Source organism: Ceratotherium simum, chromosome 10 (assembly GCF_057802395.1).
Source record: "Ceratotherium simum simum isolate JZ-2026a chromosome 10, ASM5780239v1, whole genome shotgun sequence".
Classification (NCBI taxonomy): Eukaryota; Metazoa; Chordata; class Mammalia; order Perissodactyla; family Rhinocerotidae; genus Ceratotherium; species Ceratotherium simum.
Genome location: NC_141909.1, coordinates 14809473 through 14822734, shown reverse-complemented (window position 1 = coordinate 14822734; position 13262 = coordinate 14809473). Strand labels below are relative to the sequence as shown.

The 13262-nt window shown below is 40.8% G+C and overlaps 1 protein-coding gene across 1 annotated transcript in view; it reads left to right on the top strand.

Moving 5' to 3' along the window:
* Positions 1-2131: 2131 nt before the first annotated feature.
* The window catches only part of HS6ST3 (heparan sulfate 6-O-sulfotransferase 3), a 69377-nt gene continuing 58246 nt past the window's right edge, over positions 2132-13262 (top strand). The window contains exon 1 of the mRNA XM_087435912.1: positions 2132-2258. Within this exon, the coding sequence (XP_087292038.1) occupies positions 2149-2258 (110 nt within the window). The 5' untranslated portion in view covers positions 2132-2148. The remainder of the gene's footprint in view (positions 2259-13262) is intronic.

The window sequence follows — 13262 nt, the reverse complement described above, 5'->3', positions numbered from 1 at the left end:
TGTTTTTATCCAGTCAGCCACCCTATGCCTTTTAATTGGAGCATTTAGTCCATTGACATTTAAAGCAGCTATTGATAAGTATGTACTTACTGCCATTTTTTAACGTTTTTTTTTTCCTCAGTGTTTTAGTAGTCCTTCTCTGTTCCTTTCTTCTTCTATACAGAATTGATGGTCACTTTAGTTTGACCTCTGTCTGAAAGCTGTACTCTTTAACTACCCTCCTCCCTCCTTTTATGTTTTTGATATCACATCCAACCTCTTTTTGTGCATTTGTATCCATTACGTTCTAATCGTGGAAATAGATAATTTTTCCTATTTGTGGTCTTCTCTTTTCCCCTTAAATCAGTCCCTTTAACATTTCTTGTAACACTGGTTTCTTGGTGACAAACTCCTTTAATTTTTGCTTATCTGGGAAAATTTTGATCTCTCCTTCCATTTTGAACGATAACCTTGCTGGGTAGAGTATTCTTGGCTGTAAGTTTTTTCCTTTTAGCACTTTAAATATATCATGCCATTCTCTTCTAGCCTGTAAGGTTTCTGCTGAGAAGTCAGCTGATAGCCTTATGGGGTTTCCTTTGTATGTAACTTGACATTCTCTTGCGGCTTTTACGATTCTCTCTTTATCTTTAATTCTGGACATTTTGATTATGATGTGTCTTGGTGTGGGCCTCTTTGGGTTTACCTTGTTTGGGGCTCTCTGTGCCTCCTGTACCTGGATGTCTGTTTCCTTCCTTAGGTTAGGGAAGTTTTCATCTATTATTTCTTGAAATAGATTCTCTGCCCCCTTGTCTCGCTCTTCTCCTTCCGGGACACCTATAACACGGATGTTAGTGCGCTTGATGTTGTCCCAGAGGTCCCTTAGACTGTCCTCAGTCTTTTTAATTCTTTTCTCTTTTACCTGTTCACCTTGGGTAATTTCTTCTAGTCTTTCTTCCAGCTCACAGATCCGTTCTTCTGTATCCTCTACTCTGCTTTTGAGTCCCTCTAATGAGTTTTTCATTTCCAGTATTGTATTCTTCATTTCTGATTGGTTCTTTTTATATCTTCCATTTCTTTGTTGACATTCTCACTGAGTCCATCTATTCTTCTCCCCAGATCAGTGAGCATCCTTAACACTCTTAGTTTGAACTCTCTGTCGGGTAGGTTGCTCATTTCTGTTTCACTAAGTTCCTTTTCTGGGGTTTTGTCCTGTTCCCTTACTTGGAATGTATTCTTTTGCCTCTTCATTTTGCCTCTTTCCCTGTGCTTGTGTCTCACGTACTAGGTAGGTCAGCTACGTCTCCTGCTCTTGGATAGGTGACCTTATGTAAGTGATGGCTTAGGAGGCTTCCAGTGTGCTTCCCTCAGTTCTCAATGTTCCAGGGTGACCCCTATGTGGGCTACGTGTATCCTTCTGCTGTGGCCTGTTTGCTCTCCCTGTAGGTGCCCAGGGAGGCTGAGTTATGCTCCTGGCCAGCTGTTGTAATGCTCAGCTGCTTGTAGTTGTTGTGGGCCCTTCAGTCTCTTTATCAGCTGTGGGGAGCCCCAGCACAGTTGGCTGCAAGTTCTAATACCACATTTGTGTTGCAGTATTTCTTTTAAGTGAGTAGGCCCCCACCGTGGCAGGTTGTTAGGCTCAGGGCCTTACAATTGCTGTAAGCCTCTAGCCTATTAGGTCTCTTGTCAGCTCTCTGAGGATTGCAGCTGTGTGGGGCTGGCCTCAGGCACAGGAGCACCCAGTTGTTTCAGGTTTTGGAAGGTGGAGCAAACCTCCTATGTGGGTCTTTGAGAAGTACAAGTCTTCTGTGGCTGAGAAGCCCTGCCGCCCCCAGGTCCACACACACAGTCAACACAGTCCTGCCCCGTGTGAGTGCCCTGACCTCCCCAAGTGGACCCAGTCTCTCCACGGCGGGAGCCCCACACACTCTGCCACCGCCCCACACTCTCCACCCGCTCCTTGTGCACACCCTGTCCCGCTCAAGTCAGCTCAGTTGCCAGGCTGCAGAGAATCCAGTCACCAATCTATGCAGGCCCACACGTTGCCTGAGGGCTTGTTGTTGGGTGGGGCTAGTCTCTAGGGTGGGCTGCCTGCCCTGGCTGAGCTGGATTAAATCGGTGCTCTAGCGGGTGGAGCAGACCCTGGGCTAGCAGGTCTCAGGGAGAACTCCAATGGCGTCTGTGTCAGCACGCTCACACCAGGCCACAACAATGGCCGCCGCCAATGTCCCAGTCCCTGGAGAGGTCTCACCCCTCACCGAGATGCACTCAGGGCCTATTAGGTGAGTCTCTTGTCACCGAAGCACTGTGCACCTTTCTTTCTGGTGATTTTAGGATGCTTTCTGGAACGGGTGAGTTTGTGTGCGGGCCCTTTAAGAGCCAGTTTTAGTTTCTTTGTGAACCGGGTTTTCTGGGGGTACTCCCCAATGCTTTAGTAGCAGGCAAAGTCAGATATTATGCTGCTGGTCTCAATTGTGCTGGGTCCACAAAATGCCCACAGCGGGGGCGCTCCCCGGCTCAGGGCCCCGCGCCTCCAGGGAGGCTGGGTACCTGTGCGCTGCTCCCGGCGGCCGTGACGCTGGCGGCTTGTGAAGGCGGCGTTTTTCCTCTCCAGAAGGGAGTCTCTGCCTCTTCTACCCCAGTTAGGATTGTCCGTTGTTGCAGGAGTTCCTCTTATCCAGTTTTCAGTTCTGTCTCAGGGGTAATTTTTCCACGAGTAGTTGTAAATTGGCTGTGTCCACGGGAGGAGGTGAGTTCAGAGTCTGCCTACGCCGCCATCTTGACTCCGCCCCTCGACATATTCTATTTTGAGATAAAAGCTTCATCTGAGATGTAGAAATGACACTGTAATAAATGCTGTTACAGTTAATGAAATCAGGGTACAAGCTGATATTTATTTGATTATATGAGGCAAATTCTTCCAAATTTCCATGTACACATTCTGAGCATAAACTGGCAGTAGAACCTATTGTTAATCAATCAGAACTACAAGTTGGTCTCTGCTTCATTCTTTTTTGTAGCCCTGAGATTGTAAGAAAAAAGAGTAACAAAAATAGAGGTTAAAATCGTAGAGACTAGAATTTTCCTTTCTTTTCCTACCACTTACATAAAAGGGCAACAATTAATAATCCAGTGAGAAACATTTATGGACCTCAGTTTACAAACTAAAACAAATGATGAAAAAATCATATAATGCTAAATTTCTGTTTATATCCACTTGAAAAGTAATTGCGACAGTATGGTGTTAATCATCTTAAAAGGGAGAATTTTAAAACCTGGAAGGCAGCAAATTTCCAAAGTGCTGATTATATGTGCTAATTGTCTTTTGCTTGTTATTTCAATCCCTTAACTAGGAAGATTCGTAGCATATGTCTATTTCCCCCCTACTTTCTTCAGGCAGAAATTCCCTTGGGGGGAGTTGCCTGACAAAATCGTTAAGTAGAAGTTTTATGAGCGTAGGTGGGATAACATTTGGAGATGACTGATTACATGATTGCAGCTAATTGTTTGTGGGACTTGGAAAGTCTCTAACATCTTTAAGGGGAATCCTTTCACTTGTAATCCATCAAAAGAATTGCAGCTTTCCCTAAGGATAAGCTTCCTTTGGGGTGTCACAGAGGAGAAACCACAAATATTTCTGAGGTAACCTTGAACCAGCTTCAGCCTTTTTATTTTCTGATGAAAATAATCCCCCCTTTGTCACCAAAATACAATTTACAGCTATGAGGCCATTCCCAGCTAGGATATTTGCCCTTCAACAAGATTTTTTGAGACCTCTTCCAGTTGCCTGCTAGAAATGATACACTAACTTTGTCCCGTTAGAACCCTACTGATCTGAAAGAATTAATATGTTTAACAAATAGGTGTAACTCACTCCAGGAATAGCTTGCTTTTTTTTTTTAATTGCTACGAATAACATACATTTATTTGTTTATTTTTATCCGTTATTGTAAGAACACTTAACACGAGCTCTACTCTCTTAAATTTTTAAGTACACAATACAATATTGCTAATTATAGGCACCATGTTGTACAGCAAATCTCTTGCTTTTGAATTGAGCTAATGTACATGTGAAGCACCTCAAGCTATTTGTAACTTTAGTGTATTTTTATGCACAGTATAATTATTTCCTTATATTTTTTCGGCATCTATTCATCAAATGCTTTGAGCTCCTTTACTAAGTTATAGTTAATCAATAACCATTAGCTGTGCGACTACAGTGATGCCATCATGCCTGGAATCCTGAGCCCCACGTCAAAATCCTACCTATGGTCTTCTCATTTCACATCTACTACAGGACAATGCTAGTTACATAGCAAGTATTCAACAAATATTTTCAATAATTCATTCAACAAACATTTACCAAATACCTTCTATATGTGACGTACTGTGACTAACACGCATGTACACACACATGTGTATGTGTGCATACACACACAGATACACATATGCATCCCACCCTTAAGGTTTAAGAAAATGAAGATCATCTATGTCTCAGTCTATTTGACAGAAACTCTGCCTGCCTTGGTCTCATTACCACTGGCTTGGAAAAATGTGTGACATTGAGCAGTTATGAAACTGTGGCTTTCTTGGGGGGTGGGGGTGGGAATTGCAAAAACATAGGAAATTTCTCCCATTTGTAACCTGTTACACATCTTGTACGCTGCTTCCAGGTTGGGCTGATCAACTCTTGAACTGCAGCCCTGACATACAGCTGGGCATGTGCATGTTGTGGCAAATATGGATTTTGACAAAATTTCTGCCATTGGAGATCTGGGTGGTGTTTGGTGATAAATGGTGCCTGAAGCCATGTGGAGTGGATCAGGATGAAGAAATCAGACTGGGAACTGCAGAATGCAGGCTGTGGCATGAAGCCAGCCAGGTTTATGTATTGCCAAAATCTCAATCAGCCCAGAAATGAATTACTGTACATACTCTGAGCTAAGAGTGAAAAAAGAAAAGCATCAACACAACTTTATCACCCACGCCTGCTTTAGAATCAGGAATGCCTTGAATCCTTGGAAGGCGCTAATGTTAAAATCAGGTAACTTCTTTGTTCTGCTGCTGCCTTTGGAAACCATAATATTTTTGCTCTCCCGTTTTAGCTGAGAAGAATGAGGCTGGGACCTGGACGGGAACACACCCCTGAGGTCACACCGTACCTTGCTTCCTGTCTCTCTTTTTTTTTTTTTTTTTTTTTTTTAATAAATTTTTTGTTTATTGCAGTAACATTGGTTTATAACATTGTAAAAATTTCAGGTGTACACCATTGTACTTCTATTTCTGCATAGATTACATCATGTTCACCACCAAAATACTAATTACAACCCATCACCACACACATGTACCGAATCAGTCACAGAACAGTCTTAGAGACTCACACTCTTCCAAGGACGTGGAGAGAAGATGCTTTCATTGCTTTTCCAATCCCTAGCTCCAACTTCTTCTCTTTGTTTACCTTGCTGGTGCTTGGTAGGTAGGTCACGCTTGATCAGCATGCAGACACTGCTCTTAACTGCCTTGGAGGCAACGGATTAAGCGAAAGGGGAATGAACGCTGTCTATGGAAAAGGGAGGATGCTTAGCGTCACTCCCTCAGCTAGTTGACCGTGGAGAAAAGTAATTACCAACAGTGATTTGGGGCCTGCCTTTTGCAGGCGGTGCATTTAAGCACGTACATAAGCCTTTCTTAGCAAATGATCACAAACTCCAACTATGTCACTTTTGTATTCTTATCTAGCTTTTTCTTCTTTTCTCCTCAGACACAGTTGTTCAAGGATACAGAATTTTACCGTGAATACTCAAACTCCATTTCTTGTAGTCTGACTGAAGTGTGATTAAACTTGGAATAAAATGAATTCTTTCCTGCCACGTAAGCCACAATGCAGGAAGGGAAAAAAAGACTCTTAATACCACTTTTTCGGACCCCTTGAGTTTGCCCTTCATAAAAAACAATATCAGACTCTTCGGTTAGTGTACAAGCAATGCCATTGACCCTATGAGCCATTTATATAAAATCTAAAATGCCAGCAATCATGTTATTTTGTCTCTGCCGTCTGCTTGCTTATACCCACTTTATTCACAGCACAAAATCGAGTCAAGAAAAACTCTAGACTGATACTTCAGAAACTTTAGAGAGCAAACACATCACCTACAGAGCTTGTAAACACAGATTCCTGGGCTCCACTCCAGAAATTTAGTAGATTGGCAATGGGAAGGACCTGAGAATTTTCAGCTCTAATGAACTCTGAGGTGATACTTACGCTGCTCCTCCGTGAACCACTTGGAGGAGAACTGCTCCTGGCTGAGGGGCCCACATGGAGAACCCCTTGCTATCAGGTACCTAAAACAATACACACACACACACACACACACACACACACACACACACACACAATCTGCTTTTATTCAAGGTGGGGGATTTGGTAGGTTCATTTCAGCACAGAGTGGTAACACATCTTCTTTATAAGACATTTCAACTGCCTTCAAGGAAATAGCAAAGAGAGTTAGAGGGCCATTAGGATAGACCGTTGAGAACATCCCTGACTTTAAAACCCCAAACAGAGGAGAAGCCGTTAATGCAGACATCCATTCTGTGCTTGCTAGGAACACAGTATTGCTGACACATTGCTTTAAAAGGACCATTTAAAACCTCTAGTCAATTGGTAATTATTAATGTTTATTACTACTCTGATGAAACCCCCAGCATATATTTACTTTCTAAAGGTTAGTAATAAAAGCAGATAAACTTATAAACAATTAGTCATTTGGGAGACTTTCCCCTGTTTAATTTGTTTCTCACTCCAATCCACCCCACTCTGTATGTATATATCTATATATATACACATACATACACATATATAGTTTTGAATAGAGTATGTATATTAGAATGGAATGTATAGAGAAAATGTATTTTATATGTAGTTTTGCATATTATAAATGTTGTAATTATATGTATATATTCTAGTTTTGCTAGCTAAGTTATGAGAAAAAAATAAATTACTATTGCTACTCTACCCCTTTCTTACTTGGAGCTAATAATCATATCATTAAGTTAATTATGCCAGCAATTAAAAAGGATCTAGTTCTTTGGGAACAGTTATTCAGAATGAATTGTTCCTTAATGTCTGTACACATGGGTTGGTTTGATGGGAGAACAGGAAGTCTGTAGGTCAGTGCAATATTTCTCGTTGCGTTTTGCTGTCAGAGGCTTTCACTTCTGCCCTTGAAAGGCTCAGAAGTCCTGGATTAACCACATTATACCAGTCCTTATCTTTCTTATGGGTATTAGGGACAGATATTCTCATTAACTTTCAGCTTGTGAATTATGGGCCAGCCATTTACAGTACAGAATAATAAATTGTCCAGAACTATGTGCACACAGCTATTGGCTCTAAATATTGGCTTCTCTGCCTGATGCAGTCCAGTTATTTGTAGAAGCCAGACTGGAGCTCCAGTGGATGAACTTATTAACTGAAAATGGATCCTGATTGTATTTTGTGCTGTTGAGCAATTCTCAAACAATTTCTCTTGGGTATAATTTTAATGCTGGCACGTTCTCATTTTTAAAATGACCAGAAACTTAGAAAATATAAGTCAGACCTAGCACTTTCATGTTTTACTTACATGCCTGCCTTACAGAACCAAGTGATTCTTAATTGGATATTTTATATGTTTCACACGAATAGCGGTTTATAAGGCAAAAATTTGCTTTCCACAATATATAGAAAACTATAACGCAAAACAAAGAGCACCTGATTTTCTTGGTGGGGATGAAATGGAAGGAGATATTAGAAAAAAACTAGTAAATTCTACGGCATAGTGAGTACTCAATAGATTGGTACTGAATTATGAATTGATTAATTATTATGTAGTAACTGTCAGAAGTCAACAGAAGAGTTTGAAACAGTGCTAGCTTTCATCCAGCTTGAGTTGGGATCTAAGATCTGAGGACATCCTTTAGAAGTCTTTTCTGTGGGTGTTCTGGTCACCCTATCAAGAGTAGTCTTGATGAGTTTACACGTTTTATCAGTTGTTGTCTTTGAAAGAAGGGTAGCACTGTAGTCAGTAGTTAATCCACTCGCAGAATAGCTCTCATTGGATCAGCAAATTCGATGATATATCGAAAGCAAGAGTCATCTTTTGAAAGAATTCAGGAAACCTGGATAAGCATTCTAATGATGTAATCGCTCAGCTATTTATAGAAGTATAAAATAAGCAGACCAAAAATGGCTGAGGCTTTGGGGGAGGAGAAACCTATTGATTCCAGCCCTGAATTGAGAGAGCATATGTACATTTTAGGAAAGTTGCAGAAAACAAATGTTCACGGTTTCCTCCATCAAGGTGCCAGGGCTTCCAAGATCTTGGCAGCTTTGTCCTGTTACACAGCAGGCATTCCATTCTCTCTCATGCAAGAGAAGATCCTGACGTGACTGCTTTTGATGCTCATAATCACAACCTGACTGAAAAAACTCCTCAATAGATTAGGCATCGACCTTAGGCAGGGCTACTAGGAAGTGCTATATATACATATGTGTGTTTTGCAAGGAGGCCATCTTCCCCTTGACTTCTAATTCTAACAAGGATGTTCAGTGAACAGTGATGGTGAAATACTAGCTATGAATTATCTCAAATCTATCTATATGGTACAATCAAGACCAAGTTTATGCTTTGTGTTCTTTGTTATATTTTTGTTCTTTCATATTTGCTGAAACATTTCTTTCTTTCTTTCTTTTTTTTTTAATTCCATGATGTTTCAGCTTTGCTAAGGGATAGTAAGGGAAGATATTTGGGTTCATGCATAGGCAGGACTTTTATATAGGCAATAGTACACATCTGGCAACCAAGATGTTGGTGCAGGCCATACTGATCAAGGTGAGGGAGATTCAAGGGTGAGGTGAAACTTAGCAAGGCTATCAGAATTGGTGCTACTTAGGTCAGCTACTGCTGGCCCCCTGCCCATTCCAAATCTGGAGATTCACCTTCCACAGGTAAAGGTATGCCTTATTTTAATAGGGCTTATGTTATGCTTAATTCCAGTGCATTCCAGGAACATGAATGGTAGATTACAATGCTATTCTGCACTCTAGCCAAACCCAGTTAAAGAAGAACAAAGAGAGCATTTTATATTGGACAGAGGAAGATAATGGACCCCAGAGCAAAAAAGCCATGTGGTTGTTGGGCCGTGATCATCAAATACTCAGAATATTATAATATAAATATATTTATAATATCAATAGGGAGAAATCAAAGATTCTGTGTTGGAGTTAAATATTGAAAATTATCCTAAGGGCACAGGTATGAGGAAATAGAATGATATTATTAAGTATTGTCTATGAGCCAGATATGGTGTTAGGAGCATCAAGTTATGCAGGTGCATCAAGTTATATAGGTACATCCATGTTTATGAATGGGCATGCAATGAACATTCATTAAGAAGAGCATCCCTCCAAGTTATTGCAATGATGGCTGAAGCATCGTCCTTCTTCCTCAAGCAGACAATGGTTTTGAATGTCATCTTGAGAAGTTTGGAATTTGTTCTGTAGGAATGGAAGAAGTTTGGAATTGTCGTATGAGAATTCCTTCTATAGGAGTGGAAATAGAATTCGCTCTATGGGAATTTGCTTTATGGGAATGGGATGTTATTGGAGCATTTTTGAGATAACCAGCAATTACATCAGAGCTGCATATTGGAAAGATCACTCTGACTATAGTGTAAAAAATGCATCTGAGTTTGGAGGTCATTTTGGGGGAAGATAGTGAATTGAGGATTTGAACGTTTTGAGTATGAGGAGCTAGCAGAAAATCCATGCGAGGACAAATGTGATAGTTGTTGAAAATGCAGGATGTAAAAAGGGAATAGAGATGAAAACGTAGAGTTGTAGAGTGATCCACACACTGTGCAAGAGTAAACATGAGGTCAGATCAATGAACACACGTGAACACACAGGTGAGATGACTCACGGCCCTTTGACTTTTGGGCTTGTCCCAAGATCAAGCAGGTATATTTGCTTTACTAAAACCTTTGATCGTCCTTAACACTGTTTTTTGCAGGGGCATTTGAATCCTTGTTGTCTAGCTCACCAAGATTGCAATTCAAGTTGAGGGACCGGAAAGAAGCCGAGATGAATCATGAACTGCAGGCTTCAATGACCTGTTGTTCAATCCCAGAATGGAAATGAGGTTATTAGAATATATTGCTGAATAACATGATTAATTTTAAAAGTCTGTGCTTGATCCTATCAGTATGAGTAGAGCAGGAGACTAAAGCAAAGAGCTAGGACCAGGAGATCAGACAGCAGAGTGGGCAGAGGGCAAGCATGGAAGAGATTGGTCTCAGGGGCCAGCATGGGGCACAATTCCCACGGCAGGGCTCAGATCTGGAACTATGACAGTTAGAACTGGGGGAGAATGGACATACCAAAAAGAAAAAGTAAAATAGGTATCAAGGACTAAGAAGCTGGGAAGAGAAAGTGGATAGTAGGGATTAAGGATCCAGGCAGAGAGGCTGACAGCACATATAGCAAGCAGTAGTAAATATTCTTGATACTCTGCCAAGTATTTGCTTCAGCTCAAGTTAGGGGTGATTGTCCTGCATTAGTAAGAACCAGCAGCCTTGGATGGACAAACTGAATCTTATAGTAAGAGATAAATAGGAAGCAAAGAGCTGGACAAGCCAGTTCTTGACACATTCATTCCAGATATGAACTCCATTTCCTGGAATAAGGGAGAAATAATCTTCCTTAATTCCTTCCCTCACTTTCTTTAGTCTAGAGCTGATGTTCTTAACCTTTGAGTGGGAGGCACTTTCAGAATTGAGTGAATGCTAGAGACTCACCATCAGAGGATTGCAAAGACTCATGAACACTCAAATATTTCCTATAATTATAGGGGTTCACAGCCATGAGTCTCCCTCTGGCTAAGAACTAGTCCAGAAGGAGAATAAGTCAGGTCTTCAGCAGCACACCCTAGCTTCTCTCAGGGAAAGTGAAAGACTCTGCCTCCCTCTTGTATATGTATAGCAGGCAGAAGACAGAGTGGATTTGAGCTCATGTCCTTGGCTCTTGAGTATTCCTAGCTGCACGTGGATGTATGGATGAGCTGATTCTGGCAGAGTGACAATCTTTCTAGGGAGTAAGGGAAGGAAGAGGTATTAATCATAGCACAATAAAACAGCAGCAGCAGCAACAACTATCACCAAGTATTGCAGGCCTATCAAGCCACCATATGATACACTTTACCTTGCTATGTAAACATTATTCCACCTAATTTACTGATGAGGAAACTGAGACTAGAAGGAATTAATTTTGATTTATCCAGAGGCAGATAGCTTTATCTGTCCGACTATGAGGAATTCTTCCTTTCGTATCTCCAATTCCTGCATCTTGCTTGTGGAGACACTCTCTCTTCTTTCTGTCCTTTACAGAGCAAAAATTAATCTTCACATTTTGGAGTTTTCCTACTGAATATTAGCCGCCAAGCTAAATAAGGGCCACCACTAGTGCATAAATGTCTTTGTGCAAATTGGTGAAAGGCACTCCTTCTTCCACTTGGATGCAGCCCAATACCAGGGTTCACGGCTGAGCAAGCAGAACATGGGCTTGATTTTAGTCCCCTTACCCCTTGGCCAGATGCCCTCGTGCAGTGAATAACCTGCCCAACTCTACATAGCAGCCTTGAGCCAAATTCTCCAGAATGCTATCAGAGGTGAAGAGCCAAGGACAAAGCTTTGTTCTCAGGAAAAGCTGTAGTGTATTCAGGACAGTTTCTCAGTGGTCTTGATATTCAGTAGCTGTATCTTCTTAAACAAATTGCTCTGGAAGTTTAGTCTTTTGAAAATCATGTACTATAAAAATGGAAAGATAAACCCCTCAACAGGAAACCAGGGCAGATTGTAACTCCACCGCAGTTCGGCAAATGAAAATAGATCAATAATGAGATGAAACTCAATTCAAAACAACTTATGTTGTCTTTGGGCCTCAAAAATAATCTCTTTCCCATTATTAGGGAAAACGTGAATCTTTTTTTTTTATTTCTCGCAAATCCAAATCTTGTTTTCAAGGGATGATCATGTTTAGCTAAAATTGCTTCCACTTAGCTATTATAGTGGAAAGACAAATATGTTATTGTTGGTGTTTATTGGCATTACTGTTAGTCAGTTGTCAAACCTTGAAGGAAAAATCACAGACTAAAACCCTGAAAAAGGAAACTTATTTTCATAAGTATGTTCCCAAATAATTATCTCATGTCCAATATCCACTTAGCCTTAATATAAACTTCTCATGTGAAACAGGAATGGTTGTAGATAACTTAGAAATTTGTTAGGAAAATAAATAGAAATGATAAGGCGTATTTTGTGATATCTTAGCATCTGTATTGATTGTGAACTTTCAAGCTTGTCTTAGCTATACTGTTTTTTTCCAGAGTCTGATGCTTTTCTTCAGAGAACATAATCAATTTACCAACCTAGCCCTGATGCTGCCCCCAATTTCCTCTGCTTATATATGTTAATGTTCAAGCAAAGAAGGCTACTGAATTATTTAAGAAACTGAAGGCAGTAAAATTATCCCAGAGTCTGAGATTGCCAATTTTCTCCATATTCTCCACAATGGTTGCCATGTACACATCACATCATTGTCAGATAGAATGAATTTTCTTTGTTCCTATTCAGTTTTAGTGTCTTGCTCATGGACATGTGGCAGTGAGCTGCTCAGTGGCTATTAGCCAGCTCTACAGTGGTGAAGGTACAAAGGGAGATTTGGAATTTGGGCTTTATTGAAGGCTTGTCTGATATTCACTTAAAATCACTCCTTCCAAGTAGAGAGAGGAGAAGCCCTCTAAATACCTCAAGCTGGAATTTCTGGGTCCCTGTTAGGAAGGGAGGGAAAGAACATGAGTAGACACTATCTCTGGCCAGAAGGATGAACTCTGAGAGGCCAGAAATTCTCATCTGCAAGAACAGGCAGAGGCACCAGACCTGAAATAATTTATAAGTTGAGTAAATTATTCAGAACTATGTGATCCAATGAAGGCAAAACAGAGCAAATTATGTGTTGAAGAAACAAAGAGTCTTAGGAACTAAGAGTGTTAGGCACATACATGGATATGACACACACACACAAAAAAAACCAGAATGTCTGGCACTGAGTGAGCCCTTACTCTCAGTGTGTGAAGGCTGTGTGTTGGGACCGTGTCTTTCTTAGGAATCCAAAGCTATGGGTAGTCTTTTTACTCCTGAACTGTGCTGATTTGTCCCTATACGGGGTCATGACTCTGTTTTCCTCACCT